Source organism: Catharus ustulatus, chromosome 37 (genome assembly GCF_009819885.2).
Source record: "Catharus ustulatus isolate bCatUst1 chromosome 37, bCatUst1.pri.v2, whole genome shotgun sequence".
Classification (NCBI taxonomy): Eukaryota; Metazoa; Chordata; class Aves; order Passeriformes; family Turdidae; genus Catharus; species Catharus ustulatus.
In genome coordinates, this window is record NC_046257.1 from 914,897 (window position 1) to 937,450 (window position 22,554).

The 22,554-nt window shown below is 52.5% G+C and overlaps 2 protein-coding genes across 2 annotated transcripts; both read right to left on the reverse strand.

Annotated features, from left to right (window-relative positions):
* Positions 1–1,454: 1,454 nt before the first annotated feature.
* ELP5 (elongator acetyltransferase complex subunit 5) lies at positions 1,455–7,628 on the reverse strand. The gene is made up of 5 exons (XM_033084298.1): positions 7,512–7,628; positions 7,315–7,375; positions 6,694–6,774; positions 4,958–5,198; positions 1,455–1,551 (listed from the first exon to the last, which is right to left on the reverse strand). The coding sequence occupies exons 1-4, from the start codon at positions 7,603–7,605 to the stop codon at positions 5,036–5,038; spliced, it is 399 nt and encodes a 132-aa protein (XP_032940189.1). The 5' UTR covers positions 7,606–7,628; the 3' UTR covers positions 1,455–1,551; positions 4,958–5,035.
* An 867-nt stretch (positions 7,629–8,495) lies between these two features.
* On the reverse strand, positions 8,496–16,695 carry CLDN7 (claudin 7). Its single transcript, XM_033084296.1, has 4 exons — positions 16,162–16,695; positions 12,477–12,641; positions 10,371–10,455; positions 8,496–8,679 (listed from the first exon to the last, which is right to left on the reverse strand). Exons 1-4 carry the CDS (start codon positions 16,382–16,384, stop codon positions 8,496–8,498), a joined length of 657 nt encoding a protein of 218 aa, XP_032940187.1. The 5' UTR covers positions 16,385–16,695.
* Between the last annotated feature and the right edge of the window lie 5,859 nt (positions 16,696–22,554).

Genomic DNA, 22,554 nt, shown 5'->3' on the forward strand with positions numbered 1-22,554 from the left:
TTGGGGTTTTTTAGGGGGGGTTTTAGGGGTATCTTGAGGTGATTTTTTTTGTGATTTTTTGGTGATTTTGAGGTGATTTTTGGTGTGATTTTTGGGTTTTTTGGGTGTTTTTTGGGTAAATTTTGGGATGATTTTGGGGAGTTTTTTAGGGGTTTTTTTGGTGATTTTGAGGTGATTTTAGGGTTTTTAGGGGGGTTTTTTAGGGGTATTTTCGGGTGATTTTGGGGTAAATTTTGAGGTGATTTTTTTGGTGATTTTGAGGTGATTTTTGGTGTGATTTTTGGGTTTTTTGGGTAAATTTTGGGATGATTCTGGGGAGTTTTTGAGGTGATTTTTTTGGTGATTTTAAGGTGATTTTTGGGGTTTTCTGGGGAGTTTTTGGGGTGATGTTTTTGGTGATTTTGAGGTGATTTTGGGATGATTTTTGGGTGAATTTTGAGGTGATTTTTTTGGTATTTTTGGTGTGATTTTTGGGTTTTTTGGGTAAACTTTGGGATGATTTTGGGGAGTTTTTGAGGTGATTTTTCTGGTGATTTTGAGGTGGTTTTGGGATGACTTTTGGGTGAATTTTGAGGTGATTTTAGGGGTTTTAGGGGGGTTTTTTAGGGGTATTTTAGGGTGATTTTGGGGAGTTTTTGAGGTGATTTTTTTGTGATTTTTTGGTGATTTTTGGGTGAATTTTGGGTAAATTTTGGGATAATTTTGGGGAGTTTTTGAGGTGATTTTTTTGGTGATTTTGAGGTGATTTTTGGGGTTTTCTGGGGAGATTTGTGGTGTTTTTTGGGGTCACTTCTGGGTGCATTTTGAGGTAATTTTTGGGTTTTTTTAGGGGTATTTTGGGATGATTTTGGGGTGAATTTTGAGGTGATTTTTTTGTGATTTGGAGGTGATTTTTGGGTGATTTTTGGGTAAATTTTGGGGTGATTTTGGGGTGAATTTTGAGGTGATTTTTTTGGTGATTTTGAGGTGATTTTAGGGGTTTTAGGGGGGTTTTTTAGGGGTATTTTGGGGTGATTTTGGGGAGTTTTTGAGGTGATTTTTTTGTGATTTTTTGGTGATTTTGGGGTGTTTTTTGGGTAAATTTTGGGGTGATTTTGGGGTGAATTTTGTGGTGATTTTTTTGGTGATTTTGAGGTGATTTTGGGTTTTTTAGGGGGTGATTTCTGGGTGCATTTTGAGGTGATTTTTGGGTTTTTTAGGGGGGTTTTTTAGGGGTATTTTGAGGTGATTTTTTTGGTGATTTTTTGGTGAATTTTGGGTAAATTTTGGGATGATTCTGGGGAGTTTTTGAGGTGATTTTGAGGTGATTTTTGGGGTTTTTTGGTGTGATTTTTGTTGATTTTGGGGTCCATCTCACCTGCTGACATACGGGGGGGTCAGCGCCGCCCTCGCCCCCCGCTCGGCCCCAGAGAGCCCCAAACGGAACGGGAGGGGGGGGAGGGGCGGGGGGGGGAGGGGCTCCCCCAATTTGGGGCCGTTTGGGGGGTCCTGGGGGGGTCCCAGATCCAGGGGGGGCCCCAAGGAGCCGTCGGGGAGGAGGCTCAGGGACTCCTGGGGGGAAAAGAGAAACAAAATCAGCAAAAAAGAGAGAGAAACAAATAAAAATCAACACAAAAACAGAGAAAAAACAGAGAAAAAAAACCAGAGAAAAATCAACCCAAAATCAGCCAAAACCAGAGAAAACAAACAAAAATCAACCCAAAAACAGAGAAAAAACAGAGAAAAATCGACCCAAAATCAGCCAAAAAGAGAGAAAAACCAGAGAAAATCAGTCAAAAATAGAGAAAAACAAACAAAAATCAACCCAAAATCAGCCAAAAAGAGAGAAAACAAATAAAAATCAACACAAAATCAAGAGAAAAAACAGAAAAAAAAACCAGAGAAAAATCAACCCAAAATCAGCCAAAAACAGAGAGAAACAGAGAAAAAAACAGAGAAAAAACAGAGAAAAAACAGAGAAAAAAACAGAGAAAAAACAGAGAAAAAAACAGAGAAAAAACAGAGAAAAAACAGAGAAAAAACAGAGAAAAACAAACAAAAATCAACCCCAAAATCAGACAAAAAACAGAGAAAAAACAGAGAAAAAACAAAGAAAAAACAGAGAAAATCAGCCAAAACCAGAGAAAAACAAACAAAAATCAACCCAAAATCAGCTGAAAACAGAGAAAAACAAAAACAAACAGAAACAGAGAAAAATCAACCCCAAATCAACCAAAAACAGAGAAAAAAACAGATAAAGAAACAGCACAAAAGAAGCCAAAAAACAGCCCCAAAACCACCCCAAAATTCCACAAATTTGCCCAAAATCCACCCAAATCCCCCCAGGACCCCCCAAAAACCCCTTTAGGATCCCCCCAGGACCCCCCAAATCCCCCCAAGATCCCCCAAATTCCCCCAGGACCCCCCAAACCCTCCCCAAATCTCCCCCACGACCCCCTTAAACCTCCCCAGGATCCCCCAAGATCCCCCAAATCCCCCCAAATTCCCCCAGGACCCCCCCAAATCCCCTTTAGTACCCCCCAAGATCCCCCAAATCCGCTCAGGACCCCCCAAAATCCCCCCAGGACACTCTTAAACCTACTCAGGACCCCCCAAATCCCCCCAGAATCCCCCCAGGACTCCCCAAAATCCCCTTTAGGATCCCCCAGGACCCCCCCAAACTCCCCAAATCCCACCCAGGACCCCCAAATCTTCCCCAAACTCCCCCCAGAATCCCCCCAGGACCCCCCAAATCCCCTTTAGGATCCCCCAGGACCCCCCCAAACTCCCCAAATCCCACCCAGGACCCCCAAATCTTCCCCAAACTCCCCCCAGAATCCCCCAGGACCCCCCAAAATCTCCTTTAGGATCCCCCCAGGACCCCCCAAATTTCCCCAGGACCCCTCCAAACCTCTCCCAGAACCCCCAAACTCCCCCAGGACCCCCCAAAATCCCCTCAGGACCCCTCAGGACCCCCCCAGGACCCCCCAAATTCCCCCCAAAGCTCCTCAGGACCCCCTAAACCCCCTCAATTTCCCCCCAGGACCCCCAGACCCCCCCCCATCCCCCCAAACCTGCAGGGGTCCCCCCCCAGCTCGGGGGTCCCGCAGCAGCCGCAGCTCCCGGGGGGTCCCGGGGGTCCGGGGGGGGCCCCCCCAGGATCAGCTGGGCCCGGGCCAGGCCCCCCAGGACCCCCAGGACCCCCGGGGGGTGCAGCTCCTGGTGCAGCAGGGCCAGGACACGGCCTAGGGGCCCTGGGGACCCCAAAATCGGGTGAGAATTCGGGAGAGTGGCACAAAAAAATACAAATTATGCCCAAAATCCTCCTCAAAATCCTCCAAAAAGCCCAAAAACCTCTCCAAAATCCACCACAAACCCTCCAAAAACCCCAAAATTAGCCCAAAATTAGCCCAAAATTATCCCACAATCCACCAAAAACCCCAAAAACCTCCCAAAAATCCTCCAAAAACCCCAAAGTTAGCCCAAAATTGTCCCAAAAACCTCCCCAAAATCCACAAAAAACCCCAAAATTATCCCAAAATTATCCCCAAAAACCCCAAAACTCCCAAAATTATCCCCAAAGTCCTCCCCAAAATCCACCAAAACTCCAAAATTATCCCAAAATCGTTCCCAAAAACCCCCAAATCCTCCCCAAAAATCCTCCAAAAACCCCAAAATTACCGAGAACTCTCCCCAAAATCCACCAAAAACCCCAAAATTATCCCAAATCCCACCCAAAATCCACCAAAACCCCAAATTATCCCAAGATCCTTCCCAAAACCCCCAAAAACCTCCCCAAAATCCACCAAAAACCCTCCAAAAACCCCAAAATTAGCCCAAAATCTTCCCCAAAATCCTCCAAAAATCCCAAAATTATCCCAAAATCCTCCCCAAAACCCTTCAAACCCCCCAAATCCCGCCAAAATTTCTTAAAAAAAACCTAAAGCCTCCCAAATTCTCCCCAAATCCCCCCAAATTCTTCCAAAATTTCCCCCAAACCCCAAAATCCCCCCCAAATCTCCCCCAAACTTTCAAATTCTCCCCCAAATCCCCCTCAAATCTCCCCAGATTTCCCCTAAATCCCCCCAAATCCCCCCGAAATCCCCCCAAATCCCCCTCAAATCACCCCAAACCCCCCCAAATCCCTTAAAAAAACCCAAATCCCCCCCAAAAACCTTCAAAACCCCCCAAATTCTCCCCAAATCTGCCCAAAATCCCTTAAAAAAAAAAACCCAAATCCTCCCAAATTCCTCCCAAATTCCCCTCAAATCCCCCCAAAACCCTTCAACGCCCCCAAATTTTCCCCAAATCCCCCCAAAGTTCCAAATTCTCCCCCAAATCTCCCCAGATTTCCCTCAAATCCCCCCTAAATCCCCCTCAAATCCTCCCCACATCCCCCCAAATTCCCCCCAAACCCCCCAAAATTCCTTAAAAAAAACCCAAATCCCCCCAAATTCCTCCCAAATTCCCCCAAATCCCCCCAAACTTCCAAATTCTCCCACAAATTCTCCCACAAATCCCCCTCAAATCTCCCCAGATTTCCTCTAAATCCCCTCCAAATCCTTCAAACCCCCCCAAATCCCCCCAAAATTCCTTAAAAAAACCCTAAAACCCCCCAAATTCTCCCCAAATCCCCCCAAACTTCCAAATTCTCCCACAAATCCCCCTCAAATCTCCCCAGATTTCCCCCAAATCCCCCCAGAACCCTTCAAACCCCCCCAAAATCCCTTAAAAAACCCCAAATCCCCCCCAAAAACCTTCAAAACCCCCAAATTCTCCCCAAATCTGCCCAAAATCCCTTTAAAAAAAACCCAAATCCCCCCCAAATTCCTCCCAAATCCCCCCCAAAACCCTTCACACCCCCCAAATCCCCCCCAAAGTTCCAAATTCTCCCCCAAATCCCCCCTAAAACCCCTCAAACCCCCCCAAATCTCCCCAAATTTCCCTCCCCCACCCCCCCAGCCCCTCCCCCCCTCACCGTTTTTGGGGCTCCCCCCCAGCAGCGCCCCCAGCCCCCGGCACAGGTGGGGGAGGGGCTCCCTCAGCAGGGCCCAGCTCAGCGAGTCCAGCACCAGGAGACCCCCGGGGGGGGAGGGGAGACCCCCCAGGAGCCCCCCGAGGGGGAGGGGCGGGGGGGATCCCCAGAGGGGGAGGGGCAGGGGGGGGGACCCCGGCCCAGCCACCCCAGGGGGTCCCCGAAGAGATCCCAGAAATGGAGCCTGGAAAATGGGGAGGGGGGATTGGGGGGTTAGGGGGGATTTGGGGGGGTGGGGAAAATTTTGGGGGGATTTGAGGGGATTTTGGGGGGGGGTTGAGGGGATTTTGGGGGGAGTTTCAGGGATTTGAGGGGATTTTTGGGGAGATTTGGGGGGATTTTGGGGGGATTTAAGGAGATTTTGGGGGAATTTGGGTGGGATTTGGGGGGATTTTGGGGGGTGGGAGGGGGTTAGGGGGAAATTTTGGGGGGATTTGGGGGGATTTGGGGGGAATTTGGGGGGATTTTGGGGGGGTTGAGGGGATTTGAGGGGGTTTTGAGGGGGATTTCAGGGGATTTTGGGGGGGTTAGGGGAAAATTTGGGGGGATTTGGGGGATTTGGGGGGAATTTGGGGGGATTTTGGGTGGGATTTGAGGGATTTGAGGGGGTTTTGAGGGGGATTTCAGGGGATTTTGGGGGGGTTAGGGGAAAATTTGGGGGGGTTTCAGGGGATTTTGGGGGATTTTGGGGGGATTTGGGGGGATTTGAGGGGATTTTTGGGGGGATTTGGGGGGGTTGAGGGATTTTGGGGGGGGGTTGAGGGATTTGAGGGGATTTTGGGGGAATTTTTGGGGGATTTGGGGAATTTGGGGTGAATTTGGGGGGTCTTTGGGGGGATTTGAAGGGATTTTGGAGGATTTGGGGGGTCAGGGGAAAATTTTGGGGGGATTTGAGGGGAATTTGGGGGGGTTTCAGGGGAATTTTGGGAGGATTTGAGGGGATTTTGGGGGGGTTAGGGGGGACTTGGGGGGTATTTGAGGGGATTTTTTGGGAATTTGGGGTGAATTTGGGGGGATTTGGGGGAAATCTGGGGGGGATTTGGGGAATTTGGGGGGAGATTTGAGGGGATTTGAGGGGATTTTGGGGGGATTTGGGAGGTTAGAGGAAAATTTTGGGGGGATTTGGGGGGATGTGAGGGGATTTTGGAGGGGTTGGGTTTTTCAGGGTGTTTCTGGGGTGTTTTTGGGATGATTGTGCGGTGGTTTAGGGTTTTCAGGGTGTTTTCGGGGTGGTTTTGGGTGTTTTTAGGATGATTGTGGGGTGTTTTTGGGTTTTCTTGCAATGATTTTGGGGTGTTCTTGGGGTTTCAGGTGTTTTCTGGCTGTTTTGGGGCTGTTCTGAGGTGTTTTGGGGCTGGTTTTGGATGTTTTTGGGGTTTCAGGGGGTTTTCAGGGTGTTTTTGGGATGATTCTGAGGTGTTTTGGGGTGTTTTTGCAATGATTTTGGGCTGGTTTTGGGATTCTCAGTTGTTTTGGGTGTTTCTGGGCTGGTTTTTGGTGTTTTGGGGTTTCAGGATGTTTTCAGGGAGTTTTTTTTGGGTGTTTTTTGGTGCTTTTGAGGTTTCAGGATGTTTTCAGGGTGTTTTTAGGATGTTTTTTGGTGTTTTTGGGGTTTCAGGGAGTTTTCAGGGTGTTTTTAGGATGTTTTTTTGGTGTTTTTGGGGTTCCCCCTCACTCACCTCTCCCTCACTTCGGGGCTCAGCCCCTCCTGGAACTGCTCCCGAGGCACCTCCAGGAGAACCACGAGCACCTGCTCGGCCCTGGGGGGTTCGGGGGCCTCTGAGACCCCCAAAAAACCCCAAAAAAACAAAAATACCCACCCCAAAAACTCCAAAAAACAAAAAAACCCACCCCAAAAACCCCAAAAACCTGAAAAACCCACCCCAAGAACCCCCAAAAACCAAAAAAACCCACCCCAAAACCACCCCAAAACCCCTCAAAAAACACCCCCAAAAACTCCCAAAAACCTCAAAACCGCCCCAAAAACATCAAAAACCATCCCAACCCCCCCATAAAACAATCCAAATCCTAAATAAACACCCCAAAAACTGCTCCAAAAATCCAAAAAACCCCAAACTCCCCCCAAAATTCCCCAAATCCTCTCAGAGCCCCTCAAAATTCCCCCTAAAGCATCCAAAAAATCCCCAAAAATCTCTCTGGGATCGCCCAAAATCCCCTCCGGCCCCCCCAGACCAACCCAATTCCCCCCCCAAAATCTCCCCAAATTTTTCCTGCTCGCACCAATCCCCCCAAAATCTCCAAAATCTCCCAAATTTCCCCAAATTTCCCCAAATCCGCACCTGGCCACGGCCTCGCTCACGAGCGCCCTCAGGAGGCTCCGACCCTCGGACTCGGCGGTGTCTGAGGGGAAAAATTCCCAAATCCCTCCAAATTCCGCCCAAAAATCCCCAAATCCCCTCAGAGCCCCCAAAAAATCCCCCAAAATCCCCCAAAATAACCCAAAAAACCCCAAAATCCCCCCAAAAATCCCCCTGACCCCTCACGAGCAGCAGCCCCCCGCCGCCCAGCGCCTCCAGCATCGTCGCGCGGCGCCTCCCGATGACGTCACGTACGGACGTGGCCGCCGCCATTTCCCCCGCGTGACACTGCTGTACGGAACTGGGCGCCGCCATGTTTGCGCCGGTCTCTTCCTGATGACGTCACCAGATCGACGAGCGGCGCGTAGATGACGTAATCGTACGGCACTGGCCGCCGCCATTACCCCCGCGCGACACTGCTGTACGGAACTGGGCGCCGCCATGATAGCACGTCTCTTCCTGATTACGTCATACCGCGACGGGCGGCGCGCAATGACGTCATCGTACGGAGCAGCGCGGCGCCATGTTGGATCCCGGAAAATGGCGGCCTTTGGGATTTTTTTGGATTTTAGGGGGATTTTGGGGGGATTTTTTGGGATTTTTGAGGCTCCCCGCGTTGGGTTTTGCCTCAAATTAAATTTTTAAGATAAAAAAGAAGCGAAGCGGACGGAAAAAAAGCGGCTCCGGTCGCGGGCGCCGCCATTGCCACGAGATTCTTGGAATTCCTGGTCAGAATTTTGGGAATTTTGGGGTTCCCTGAGGGTGCCTCTGCCTCAGATTTTGGGTGGATTTGGCTGAATTTAAAGTGAATTTTGACCAAAATTTTCACGATTTCGAGCGGGAATTTTGGGGAGTTTTTGGAATTTTGGGTTCCCTGAATGAAATCCAGACCCGGAAGACGCCAAAATTAAAAAAAAAAAAAAAAAAAAAAAAAAAAAAAAAAAAAAAAAAAAAAAAACCACAAACCAATTCCCAAAATTTTCTCTTTTATTTTCATCCCGTACAAAATCATCGGTGAAAAACCCCGCGGGGACCCCCCCAAATTGGGGAGGGGGTCCCAGCACCAGCGAAAGGGGGGGAAAAATCCAAAACTGGGGAGGGGAAAAGACCCCAAAATTTGGGGGGGGGAGGGGAAATAAACCCCAAAATTGTGGGGGAGGGGCTCAGACGTACTCGCGGGAGCTGGGGGGGCGCGGGGGGGTGGCCTTGGTGCGGGGGTACCCCCGCGAGGCCGCGCGCGCCCCTCCCCCCCCGCAGGAGCAGCCGGACGAGGCCAGGAGGGACCCCCCGAGCAGGGCCAGGGCCGAGCCCGCCCAGCCCAGGAACAGCGCCGAGCCGAACTCGAACCTGGGGACAGAGAGAGAAATAGGAAATGTCTGAAATAATATCCTAAAGTAGCAAAAAACCCGATCAAAATGACCCAAAATATCCCAAAACTGCAAAAAATCCTGAATAGAATAACACAAAATATCCCAGAATTAACCCCAAACCCAGCCCAGGAACAGCAGGAGCTGAACTCGAACCTGGGGGGAGAAATTCAGGGTCAGAGAGAACTGAAATGTATGAAATAACATCCAAAAATATCCCAAAATAGCAAAAAAATCCACTCCAAAATAAGCCAAAATATCCCAAAACTGCAAAAATCCTGAATAGAATAACCCAAAATATCCCAGAATTAACCCAAAATTAACCCAGCCCCAGCCCAGGAACAGCAGGAGCCGAACTCGAACCTGAGGGAGAGAAATTCAGGGTCAGAGAGAGCTGAAATGTCTGAAATAATATCCAAAAATATCCCAAAATAGCAAAAAATCCACTCCAAAATAACCCAAAATATCCCAAAATAGCAAAAATCCCACTCAAAATAACCCAAAATATCCCAAATTATCCCAAAACTGCAAAAAACCTGACCAGAATAACCCAAAATATCCCAAAATTAACCCAGAATATCCCAAAATTAACCCAAAATTAACCCAGTCCCAGCCCAGGAACAGCACTGAGCTGAACTTGAACCTGAGGGAGAAATTCAGGATCAGAGAGAACTGAAATGGCTGAAATAATATCCCAAAATATCCTAAAATAGCAAAAAATCCACTCCAAAATAACCCAAAATATCCCAAAACTGCAAAAATCCTGAACAGAATAACCCAAAATATCCCAGAATTAACCCAGCCCCAGCCCAGGAACAGCAGGAGCCGAACTTGAACCTGGGGAGAGAAATTCAGGGTCAGAGAGAACTGAAATGTCTGAAATAATATCCAAAAATTGCAAAAAATAGCAAAAAACCCATTAAAAATAATCCAAAATATTGCAAAATTAACCCAAAATTAACCCCAGCCCCAGCCCAGGAACAGCACTGAGCTGAACTCGAACCTGGGGAGAGAAATTCAGGGTCAGAGAGAACTGAAATGTCTGAAATAATTTACCAAAAATAGGAAAAAATAGCAAAAAACCTGACCAGAATAACCCAAAATATCCCAAAACAGCAAAAAATCTGAATAGAATAACCCAAAATATCCCAAAATTAAGCCAGAATATCCCAAAATAGAAAACAACCTGTCCAGAATAACCCAAAATATCCAAAATTTAACCCAAAATAGCAAAAAAAAACCTGACCAGAACAAGCCAAAATATCCTGAAATGGAATCAATGAAATTGAGTCAAATTATCTCAAAATAGCAAAAATCCCAACCATGAAAAATCCAGGAAAATCGCCCCAAAATCCACAAATTTCACCCCAAAACCTCACCCCAAAAATTCCCCAGGAGCTCAAAATTCCCAAAACCCCCAAACCTGCTGGATTTCACCCCAAAATCCTCCCTGAAAATCAAAAACCACCAAAAAATCACATTAAAACCACCAAAAAAAATCACAAAAAAACCCACCTAAAAATCACCAAAAAACTTAAAACTCACCTTAAAATCCACGAAAATCGCCCCAAAATCCACAAATTTCACCCCAAAACCTCTCCCCAAAAATCCCCCAGGACCCCAAAATTCCCAGAAACCCCAAATCTGCCAGATTTGTCCCCAAATCCTCACTTGTAGTTGACGGGCACGGTGACGTCGTAGAAGTTGGTGACGATTCTGTGGCCGTACCAGGAGCAGGCGACGAGAGCCAGCAGCCCTGGGAGCCAAAATCCGCTGAATTTACCCCAAAAAATAACCCAGGGAGCCAAAATTCACCCCAAAAAATAACCCAGGGAGCCAAAATTCACCCCAGAAATAACCCAGGGAGCCAAAATCCACTGAATTCACCCCAAAAAATAACCCAGGGAGCCAAAATCCACTTAATTCACCCCAAAAATAACCCCAGGGTCCCAAAATTCACTGAATCCTCCCCAAAAAATAACCCAGGGACCAAAAATCTGCTGAATTCACCCCCAAAAATAACCCAGGGACCAAAAATTCACCCCAAAAAATAACCCAGGGAGCCAAAAATCCGCTGAATTCACCCCCAAAAAATAACTCAGGGACCAAAAATTCACCCCAAAAAATAACCCAGGGACCAAAATTCACCCCAAAAATAACTCCAGGTTCCCAAAATCCACTGAATTCACCCCAAAAATTCCTCTGGGGAACCCAAAATCCACTGAATTCGCCCCAAAAAATAACCCAGGGACCCAAAAATTCACCCCAGAAATAACCCAGGGAGCCAAAATCCACTGAATTCAGCCCAAAAAATAACCCAGGGACCCAAAATCCACTGAATTCAGCCCAAAAAATAACCCAGGGAGCCAAAATTCACCCCAAAAAATAACCCCAGGGACCCAAAATTCACTGAATTTACCCCAAAAAATAACCCAGGGAGCCAAAATTCACCCCAAAAAATAACCCAGGGAGCCAAAATCCGCTGAATTCAGCCCAAAAAATAACCCAGGGAGCCAAAATTCACCCCAAAAAATAACCCCAGGGAGCCAAAATTCACCCCAAAAAATAACCCTGGGAGCCAAAATCCACTGAATTCAGCCCAAAAATAACCCAAGGACCAAAAATCCACCCCAAAAAATAACCCAGGGAGCCAAAATTCACTGAATTCACCCCAAAAAAATAACCCAGGGAGCCAAAATTCACCCCAAAAATAACCCAGGGACCAAAAATCTGCTGAATTCAGCCCAAAAAATAACCCAGGGAGCCAAAATTCACCCCAAAAAATAACCCAGGGACCAAAAATCCGCTGAATTCACCCCAAAAAATAACCCAGGGAGCCAAAATCCGCTGAATTCAGCCCAAAAATAACCCAGGGAGCCAAAATTCACCCCAAAAAATAACCCAGGGACCCAAAATCCACTGAATTCACCCCAAAAAATAACCCAGGGAGCCAAAATCCACTGAATTCAGCCCAAAAATAACCCAGGGACCCAAAAATTCACCCCAGAAATAACCCAGGGAGCCAAAATCCACTGAATTCAGCCCAAAAATAACCCAGGGACCAAAATTCACCCCAAAAATAACCCCAAGGACCTAAAATCTGCTGAATTCACCCCAAAAATAACCCCAGGGACCCAAAATCCACTGAATTCAACCCAAAAAATAACCCCAGGGACCCAAAATTCACTGAATTGACCCCAAAAAATGACCCCAGGATTGGGAAAAACCCCAGGGGGACCTCAAGGTTGGGTTTAAAAAGGGGATTTTGGGTAAAAAAGGGGATTTTTGGGTAAAAAAGGAAGATTTTTAGGAGGAAATTGGGATTTTGGGGGTCCCAGGGGGTTTTTTGGGGTTCCCAATCCCATTTTGGGGGTCCCATCCCCATTTTCAGGGGTCCCAACCCCATTTTTTGGGGTCCCATCCCCATTTTTGGGGGTCCCATTCCCATTTTTGGGGGTCCCATCCCCATTCTCAGGGTTCCCATCTCCATTTTCGGGGATTCTCTCCCCAATTTCGGGTCTCCCATCCCCATTTTGGGGGTCGCATCCCCATTTTCAGGGTTCCCAGTCCCATTTTTTGGGGTCCCATCCCCATTTTTGGGTGTCCCATCCCCATTTTCAGTGATCCCCTCCCCATTTTCAGGGGTCCCATCCCCATCTTTGGGTGCCCCCTCCCCATTTTTGGGGTCCCCTCCCCATTTTCAGGGCTCCCATCCCCATTTTCAAGGATCCCCTCCCCATTTTCAGGGCCCCCTCCCCATTTTTGGGTCCCCCTCACCTGCCAGGATGAAGATCGCTCCCCCCGCCGCCGCCACTTTGGCTTTTTTCTGGGCGTCGTCGCCGCCGCAGCGCGTGCACTTCATCCCGGCCACGGCCGCGCCCAGCGCCAGCGGGCCCAGCACCCCCGCCACCACCATGAGGGCCCGCGTGGCCTGGAGGTGACCTGAGGGGACAATGGGGACACAGGGGGTCACAGGGGGGTCACACAGGGTGTCACAATGGGGATTTGGGGGGTTTTTGGGGTCCCAGGCCCAGCACTTCATCCCGGCCACGGCCGCGCCCAGCGCCAGCGGGCCCAGCACCCCCGCCACCACCATGAGGGCACACGTGGCCTGGAGGTGACCTGAGGGGACAATGGGGACATGGGGGGTCACACAGGGGTCACACAGGGGGTCACAATGGGGATTTGGGTGGGTTTTGGGGGTTTTTGGGGGTCCCAGGCCCAGCACTTCATCCCAGCCACGGCCGCGCCCAGCGCCAGCAGGCCCAAAATGGCCGCCACCACCATGAGGGTCCGGGTGGCCTGGAGGTGACCTGAGGGGACAATGGGGACATGGGGGGTCACAATGAGGGTCACACAGGGATTTTGGGGGGTCACAGGGGGGATTTGGGGGTCCCAGGCCCAGCACTTCATCCCGGCCACGGCCGCGCCCAGCACCAGCGGGCCCAAAATGGCCGCGACCACCATGAGGGCCCGGGTGGCCTGGAGGTGACCTGAGGGGACAATGGGGACACGGAGGGTCACACAGGGGTCACACAGGGGGTCACAGAGATGTTTTGGGGGTCACAGGGGGGGTTTGTGAGGGTTTTTGGGGGTCCCAGGCCCAGCACTTCATCCCGGCCGCGGGCCCAGAATGGCCGCCACCACCATGAGGGCACGCGTGGCCTGGAGGTGACCTGAGGGGACAGTGGGGACACAGAGGGGTCACAATGAGGGTCACAGAGGGGGTCACAATGGGGATTTGGGTGGGTTTTGGGGGGTCACAGGGGAGTTTTGGGGGTCCCAGGCCCAGCACTTCATCCCAGACACGGGCCCAAAATGGCCGCCACCACCATGAGGGCCCGCGTGGCCTGGAGGTGACCTGAGGGGACAATGGGGACACAGAGGGGTCACACAGGGATTTTGGGGGGGTCACACAGGGGGTCACAGGGGGTTTTTGGGTGAGTTTGGGGGGTTTTTGGGGGATTTGGGGGTCCCAGGCCCAGCACTTCATCCCGGCCACGGCTGCGCCCAGCGCCAGCGGGCCCAGCACCCCCGCCACCACCATGAGGGCACGGGTGGCCTGGAGGTGACCTGGGGACAGTGGGGACACGGGGGGTCACACAGGGGGTCACAGGGGGGTCACAATGGGAATTTGGATGGATTTTGGGGGTTTTTGGGGGATTTGGGGGTCCCAGGCCCAGCACTTCATCTCGGCCACAGGCCCAGAATGGCCGCTACCACCATGAGGGCCCGAGTGGCCTGGAGGTGACCTGGGGACAGTGGGGACACAGAGGGGTCACACAGGGATTTTGGGGGGTCACACAGGAGGTCACAGAGATGTTTTGGGTGGGTTTTGGGGGGTCACAGGGGGTGTTTGGGGGTCCCAGGCCCAGCACTTCATCCCCGCCACAGCCACGCCCAGCGCCAGCAGGCCCAATATGGCCGCGACCACCATGAGGGCCCGCGTGGCCTGGAGGTGACCTGAGGGGACAGTGGGGACATAGGAGGTCACAGGGGGGTCACACAGGAGGTCACAGAGGTGTTCTGGGGGGGTTTTGGGGGGTCACAGGGGGGATTTGGGGGTCCCGGGCCCAGCACTTCATCCCAGACACGGGCCCAGAATGGCCGCCACCACCATGAGGGCCCGGGTGGCCTGGAGGTGACCTGAGGGGACAATGGGGACATGGGGGGTCACAGGGGGGTCACACAGGAGGTCACAGAGATGTTTTGGGGGGGTCACAGGGGGGATTTGGGGGTCCCAGGCCCAGCACTTCATCCTGGCCGCGGCCGCGCCCAGCGCCAGCGGGCCCAGCACCCCCGCCACCACCATGAGGGCCCGCGTGGCCTGGAGGTGACCTGGGGGGACAATGGGGACACGGGGGGTCACACAGGGGTCACACAGGGCGTCACACAGGGTTTTTGGGGGGGATTTGGGGGGTCACAGGGGGGATTTGGGGGTCCCAGGCCCAGCACTTCATCCCAGCCACGGCCGCGCCCAGCGCCAGCGGGCCCAGCACCCCCGCCACCACCATGAGGGCACGGGTGGCCTGGAGGTGACCTGGGGTGACAATGGGGACATGGGGGGTCACAATGAAGGTCACAGAGGTGTTTTGGGGGGTCCCTGGGGGTGTTTGGGGGTGCCAGGCCCAGCACTTCATCCCAGCCAGCGGGCCCAGAATGGCCGCCACCACCATGAGGGCCCGGGTGGCCTGGAGGTGACCTGGGGGACAATGGGGACACAGAGGGGTCACACAGGGGTCACACAGGGGGTCACAGAGGGGATTTTGAGGTCCCAGGGCGTTCCTGCCGCTCCCTGGGGTTGGCACTCGGTGACAGTTGGTGGCACTTTGGTGGCACTTTGGTGCCGCCCTTTTATGGTCCCCGGGCAACCTTTGGCCGCGGCGCGCCCCGAAACCGGGAGGGGACAGGGAGGGGACAATGACGGGGACAGGGAGGGGACAATGACGGGGACAGGGGCAGGGAGAGGACAGAGACAGGGAGGGGACAGTGACAGACACAGGGACAGGGAGAGAACAGGGACAGGGAGAGGACAGGAAGGGGACAATGACAGGGACAGGGAGGGGACAGGGATGGAGACAGAGACAGGCAGGGAGGGGACAATGACAGGGATGGAGACAGGGAGGGGACAATGACAAGGACAGACACAGGGAGAGGGAGAGAACAGGGACAGACACGGGACAGTGACAAGGAAGGGACAGGGAGGGGACAATGACAGACACAGGGACAGGGACAAGGAGAGGACAGGGATGGAGACAGGGAGGGGACAATGACAGGGACAGACACAGAGACAGGGACAAGGAGGGGACAGGGATGGAGACAGGGAGGGGACAATGACAGAGACAGGGAGGGGACAATGACAAGGAGGGAATGGTGACAGGGACACAGTGACCCCCCCCCCCCCCTAGTTCCCATGAGCAGAGCTGCCCTGAGTCCCCAATGTCCGCAATGTCAGTGTCACCAATGTCCCCAATGTCCCCAAACCCTGATCCCATGGGTGTCACTGTCACAGCCCGGTGTCCCCAATGTCCCCAATGTCAGTGTCACCAATGTCCCCAATGTCCCCAAACCCCGATCCCATCGGTGTCACTGTCACACTCCAATGTCCCCAATGTCCCCAATGTCAGTGTCACCAATGTCCCCAATGTCCCCAAACCCTGATACCCCCAATCCCATTGGTGTCACTGTCACACTCCAGTGTCCCCAATGTCCCCAGTGTCCCCAAACCCCGATCCCATGGGTGTCACTGTCACAGCCCGGTGTCCCCGGTGTCCCCAGTGTCCCCATGTCACCTGGCAGGGCTAGCACAGAGTCGTAGCTCTTGCACTGGAGCTGCCCGGTGCTGGTGCTGACGCAGCTCATCCACAGCCCCTCATTGTCCCCAATGTCCCCAGAGCTGTGATCCCACGGGTGTCACTGTCACACCCCGGTGTCCCCAGTGTCCCCAGTGTCCCCGTGTCACCTGGCAGGGCTAGCACAGAGTCGTAGCTCTTGCACTGGAGCTGCCCGGTGCTGGTGCTCACGCAGCTCATCCACAGCCCCTTCATGGTGGCCAGCGCGGTGATGATGTTGTCACCGGCGTACGATGACACCTCCCACTGTGGCAGCGCCGCGGCGGCCACCAGAGCGGCCCAGCCGGCCACGGCCAGGGCCAGCCCCAGCGCCTGCAGCCCCCCGTGCGCCATCGCCGGACCTGTATTGATTAGTTATTGATTAGTTATTGATTAGTTATTGATTGTATTGATTGGTTATTGATTGGTGTTGGTAAGCTATAGACACCCCATGGATCCCAGCCGGCCACGGCCAGGGCCAGCCCCAGCGCCTGCAGCCCCCCGTGCGCCATCGCCGGACCTGCATTGATTAGTTATTGATTAGTTATTGATTGTATTGATTAGTTATTGATTGGTATTGGTACTGTATCAGTACTTATTGGTAGTCTATAACTGGTATTGGTACCCCATTGACACCCCATGGATCCCAGCCCCAGCGCCTGCAGCCCCCCATGCGCCATCGCCGGACCTGCATTGGTCCGTATTGATTAGTTATTGATCGGTATTGATTGGTTATTGATCAGTATTGATTGGTATTGGTACCCTATAACTGGTATTGGTACCCCATAGACACCCCATGGATCCCAGCCCCAGCGCCTGCAGCCCCCTGTGCGCCATCACCGGACCTGGATCGATCGGTATTGATCAGTTATTGATCGGTATTGATTAGTTATTGATCGGTATTGATCACCTATTGATTGGTATTGGTACCCTATTGATCAGTATTGGTACCCTATGGATGCCCCATGGATGGGCCTGGGGACCCTGCAGACCATGGTGAGACCCTATAGATCCCCTATAGATCCTCTATAGATCCTTTATAGATCCCAATTGATCCCCTATAGATTTGTTCCAGCTGCTGTGATCCCAGATCAATTCCCAATCGATCCCTGATTGATCCCCTACAGCTCTGATCGATCCCAGACTGATCCTCAGCTGATCCCAAACCCATCCCATATCAATCAATCAATCAATCCATCCCCTATGGATCCCCTACAGCTCCGATCGATCCCAGGCTGATCCCAGACTGATCCCAAACCTGTCCCAATCAATCCATCAATCAATCAATCAATCCATCAGTCAATCCACCCATCCCCTATAGCACCCGATGGGTCCCTGATTGATCCTCTACAGACCCCCCAGCTGCTATTGATCCCCAATCAATCCCCAACCGATCCTGAACCGATCCCGAACCAGCTGATCTCTGATCAATGCCCTGCACCCCCTGATCGATCCCAAATCGATCCCCTATGGCCTCCAATCGATCCCTGATGGATCCCAAACCGATCCCCAGCTGATCCCAAATCAATTACCAATAGATCCCTGATCAACCCAAAACCGATCCCCTACGGCCTCCAATCGATCTCCAATAGATCCCAAACTGATCGCCCATTGATCCTTGATCAGCCAATTCCCAATGGATTCCCATTGGATCCCAAACTGATCGCCCATTGATCCTTGATCAGTCAATTCCCAATGGATTCCTGTTGGATCCTAAACTGATCCCCCATTGATCCTTGATCAGTCAATTCCAAACCGATCCCCAACTGATCCCAAATCAATTCCCAACCGATCCCCGATAGATCCCAAACCAATTCCCCATTGATCCCCAATCGATCCCTGACTGATCCCTGATGGATCCCAAACTGATCCCCCATTGATCCCCGATCAGTCGATTCCCAATCGATCCCCGATGGATCCCAAACTGATCCCCCATTGATCCCCGATCAGTCAATTCCCAATCAATCCCTGATGGATCCCAAACCGATCCCCCATTGATCCTCAATCGATCCCTGACTGATCCCCAACCAATCGATCCCCTATAGATCCCCAATTGATCCCCAACTGATCCCCAATTGATCCTCAATCGATCCCCAACCAATCCCTGACTGATTGATCCCTGAGCAATCCCTGAGCAATCGATCCCCAACCAATCTCCAACCAATCAATCCCCAATCGATCCCCTACAGCCTCCAATTGATCCCAAATCATTCCCCAATCAATCCCAAACCAATCTCCAACCAATCAATCCCCAATCGATCCCCTACAGCCTCCAATTGATCCCCTACAGCCCCGGATCGATCCCCAATTGATTCCCAATCGTTCCTCGATCAATCCCGGCCAATCCTCGACTGATTGATCCCCGAGCAATCCCCAATAAATCGATCCCAAACCAATTCCCAACCGATCAATCCCCGATCAATCCCCTGCAGCCCCTCCCTCTGTCCCTACAGCCCCTGATTGATCCCCAATTGATCCCCAACCGATCTCTGACCAATCCCAAACTGATCAATCCCCAATCAATCCCCTACAGCCTCTGATTGATCCCCTATAGACCTTCCCCTGTCCCTACAGCCCCTGATTGATCCCCAATTGATCCCCAACTGATCTCTGACCAATCCCAAACTGATCAATCCCTGATCAATCCCCTGCAGCCTCTGATTGATCCCCTATAGATCTTCCCCTGTCCCTACAGCCCCTGATTGATCTCCAATTGATCCCCAACCGATCTCTGACCAATCCCAAACTGATCAATCCCTGATCAATCCCCTGCAGCCCCTCCCTCTGTCCCTACAGCCCCTGATTGATCCCCAATGGATCCCCGATCAATCCCTGATGAATCCCCAGTCAATCCTTGATCAATCCCCCACTGATCCCCAATCATTCCTCCCAATTGATCCCCGATCAATCCCTGATCAATCCCCAATCGTTCCCCCACTGATCCCCAATCATTCCTCCCAATTGATCCCCCATTGATCCCCAATCAATCCCCAATCGTTCCCCCATTGATCCCCAGTCGTTCCCCCAATCAATCCCCGATGGATCCCTGATCAATCCCCGATCAATCCTTGATCGTTCCCCTAATCATTCCCCAATCAATCCCCGATCAGTCCCCCATTGATCCCCAATCATTCCCCCGATCAATCCCCGAAGGATCCCCGATCGCTCCCCCAATCACTCCCCTGATCAATCCTCGATCAATCCCCAATCATTCCCCTGATCAATCCCTGATCGTTTCCCGATCGCTCCCCCATTGATCTCCAATCGTTCCCCCGATGGATCCCAGATCAATCCATGATCCTTTCCTGATCTCTCCCCGATTAATCCCCAATTGTTCCCCCCAATAAATCCCCCATTGATCCCCAATCGTTACCCCAATCAATCCCTGATTGTTTCCTGATCGGTCCCCAATCAATCCCTGATCGCTCCCCCTATCAATCCCCGATCAATCCCCAATCAATCCCCGATCATTTCCCCATCAATCCTCGATCGCTCCCCCATTGATCTCCAATCATTCCCCCAACAATCCTCGATCATTCCCCTGATCAATCCCCGATCGTTTCCTGATCGCTCCCCCATTGATTTCCAATCGCTCCCCCGATCAATCCCCGATCAATCCCCAATCATTCCCCTGATCAATCCCCGATCGCTTCCCGATCGCTCCCCCAATGGATCCCCAATCAATCCCCAATCATTCCCCTGATCAATCCCTGATCGTTTCCTGATCTCTCCCTGATCAATCCCCGATCGCTCCCCCCGATCAATCATCGATTGATCCCCAATCAACCCCCGGTCCCCCCGCTGTCCCCGCTGTCACCTGCGGGCCGGCGCTGGCTCCAGGTGGGGTCGGGGGCAAAGGTGAGCGCACCTGTTCATAACGGCCGCTGACGTCATCGCCGCTGGCCCCGCCCCCGGGGGGACAAAGGGGACAATAAAGGGGGGGGAGGGGCGGGGGGGGGACAAGGGTCAGGGGTGGGGTGGGGACACGCCCGGGGGGGGGAGGGGAGGGTGGGGGAGGGACACGGAAATTGGGGGGTTGGGGATTTTGGGGGGGATTTGGGGGGTCCTGGGGAAATTTGGGGGGTCCTGAGGGGGCCTGGGGGGGATTTGGGGGGTCCTGAGGGGTCCTGGGGGGAATTTGGGGGGTCCTGGGGGGGGTTCAAGGAGGATTTGGGGGGTCCTGGGGGGATTTGGGGAGAATTTGAGGGGTCCTGTGGGAATTTTGGGGGGTCTTGAGGGGTCCTGGGGGGGATTTGGGGGATCCTGGGAGGATTTTGGGGGTCTTGAGGGGATTTTGGGGGTCTTGAGGGGATTTGGGGTGTCCTGGGGGGATTTTGGGGTGTCCTGGGGGGATTTGGGGGATCCTGGGTGGGGTCTGAGCGGATTTTGGGGGAATTTTCAGGGACCTGGGGAGATTTAAAGGGGATTTGGGGATCCCCAGGTGAATTTTGGGGGTCTCAGGTGAATTTTGAGGGTCCCTAGGTGAATTTTTTGGGGTCCTCAGGTGAAATTTTGGGATCTCAGGTGACTTTTTGGGGATCTCAGGTGATTTTTTTGGGGGTCTCAGGTGAATTTTGAGAGTCCCCAGGTGAATTTTTTGGGGTCCCCAGGTGAATTTTGGGGATCCCAGGTGAATTTTTGGGGTCTCATGTGAATTTTTGGGGTCCCCAGGAGGGTTTTTGGAGTCTCTAGGTAATTTTTTGGGGTCCCAGGTGATTTTTAGGGGCCCCCAAGTGAATTTTTGGGGGTTCCAGGTGAATTTTTGGGGTCTCAGGTCAATTTTGGGGGTCCCCAGGTCAATTTTTTGAGGTCTCAAGTGAATTTTTGGGGTCCCCAGGAGGGTTTTTGGGGTCTCCAGGTGAATTTTTGGGATCTCAGGTGAATTTTTGGGGTCCCCAGGTGAATTTTGGGGGTCTCAGGTGAATTTTTGGGGGCCCTTCCCTCCCCCCTCCCCAACCCAGCCCGGCCGATGACGTCACCCGATCGCTGATTGACAACCCGTTAACGAGATGGGCGTGGCTAACAGCGAGGCCACGCCCATTTCCGGTTGGGCCCACCCGGTGACGTCACCGGCGGCCCCGCCCGGGAACGAAACAGAAACCGAAACTTGGGGGGATTTGGGACCCCCCCTCAATACCCTGGGACCCCCAAATTTACCCCAGGACCCCCAAAATCCCCCCCAGGATCCCCAAATCCCCCCCAAGGAACCCAAAATCCTCCCCAGGGACCCCAAAATCCTCCCCAAGACCCCCAAAATCCACTGGGATCCCCCCAAAATCCCCCCCAGGACCCCAAAATCCCCTCCAGGACCCCCCAAAATCCCCCCAGGGACCCCCCAAAATCCTCCCCAGAGACCCCAAAATCCTCCCCAGGACCCCAAAATTCCCCCCAGGACCCCCAACATCCCGCTGGGACCCCAAAATCCTCCCCAGGACCCCAAAATCCTCCCCAAGATCCCCAAAATCCACCTCAGAGACCCCAAAATCCTCTCCAGGGAACCCAAAATTCCCCTCAGGGACCCCCAAATTCCTCCTGGGACCCTCCAAAATTCCCCCAGAGACCCCAAAATCCCCCCCAGGATCCCCAAAATCCTCCCCAGGACCCCCAAAATCCACCCCAGAGACCCCAAAATTCCCCCCAGAAACCCCAAAATCCCCCTAGGATCCCCAAAATTCCCCAGGACCCCCCCAAATCCTCCCCAGAGACCCCAAAATCCCCCTCAGGGACCCCAAAAATCCCCAAAATATCCCCCAGGGACCCCCAAAATCCTCCCCAGACCCCCCAAAATTCCCAAATTCCCCCCAGGACCCCCCAAGAACTCCGAGTCCCCTCGAGGTCTCAAGGCCACCGCGGTGTCCCTTTATTTGGGGGTGTCCCCAAGGCCGGGGGGTGGCACCTGGGGGGTCCCCAGGTGTGTCCAGAGTCTCTCAGTGACGTCCCCACGGTGCCACACCCCAAAAAAATCCCATTAACATCCCGTTTCTCCACATTTCCGGGTCCTGAAGTTGCTCCAGGTAAGTCCCCAGGTGTGTCCAGGTGTGTCCAGGTGTCCCAAGAGTCTCTCAATGATGTCACCAAGGTGTCAAATCCCATTAAAATCCCACTATAATCCCATTTTTCCATCCTGATGCTGTTCCAGGTGTGCTCAGGTGTGTCCCACGCTGTCCCCAGGTGTGTCCAGGTGTGCCAAGAGTCTCTCAGCAATGTCCCCAAGGTGTCAAATCCCACTATAATCCCATTTCTCAGTCCTGATGCTGTTCCAGGTGTGCCCAGGTGTGTCCCATGCTGTCCCCAGGTGTGCCCAGGTGCACTCAGGTGTGCCCAGGTGTGTCCCACGCTGTGCCCAGGTGTGTCCAGGTGTCCCAAGAGTCTCTCAATGATGTCACCAAGGTGTCAAATCCCAATGAAATCCCATTTCTCAGTCCTGATGCTGTTCCAGGTGTCCCCAGGTGTGTCCAGGTGTGTCCCACGCTGTCCCCAGGTGTCCCCAGGTGCTCCCAAAGTCTCTCAGCGATGTCCCCAAG

What these genes read in the sequence shown, in the direction of transcription:
- ELP5 (XM_033084298.1), bottom strand. Translation starts at nt 7,605, where the DNA reads ATGGCGGCGGCCACGTCCGTACGTGACGTCATCGGGAGGCGCCGCGCG. An exon ending in GTGAGCGAGGCCGTGGCCAG is followed by an intron (nt 6,775 to 7,314) that starts GTGCGGATTTGG and finishes CGAACCCCCCAG; the next exon opens with GGCCGAGCAGGTGCTCGTGG. An exon ending in AGCCCCGAAGTGAGGGAGAG is followed by an intron (nt 5,199 to 6,693) that starts GTGAGTGAGGGG and finishes CCCATTTTCCAG; the next exon opens with GCTCCATTTCTGGGATCTCT.
- CLDN7 (XM_033084296.1), bottom strand. Translation starts at nt 16,384, where the DNA reads ATGGCGCACGGGGGGCTGCAGGCGCTGGGGCTGGCCCTGGCCGTGGCC. An exon ending in CTCTGTGCTAGCCCTGCCAG is followed by an intron (nt 12,642 to 16,161) that starts GTGACACGGGGA and finishes TTGTCCCCTCAG; the next exon opens with GTCACCTCCAGGCCACGCGG. An exon ending in ACCGTGCCCGTCAACTACAA is followed by an intron (nt 8,680 to 10,370) that starts GTGAGGATTTGG and finishes CTCTGTCCCCAG; the next exon opens with GTTCGAGTTCGGCTCGGCGC.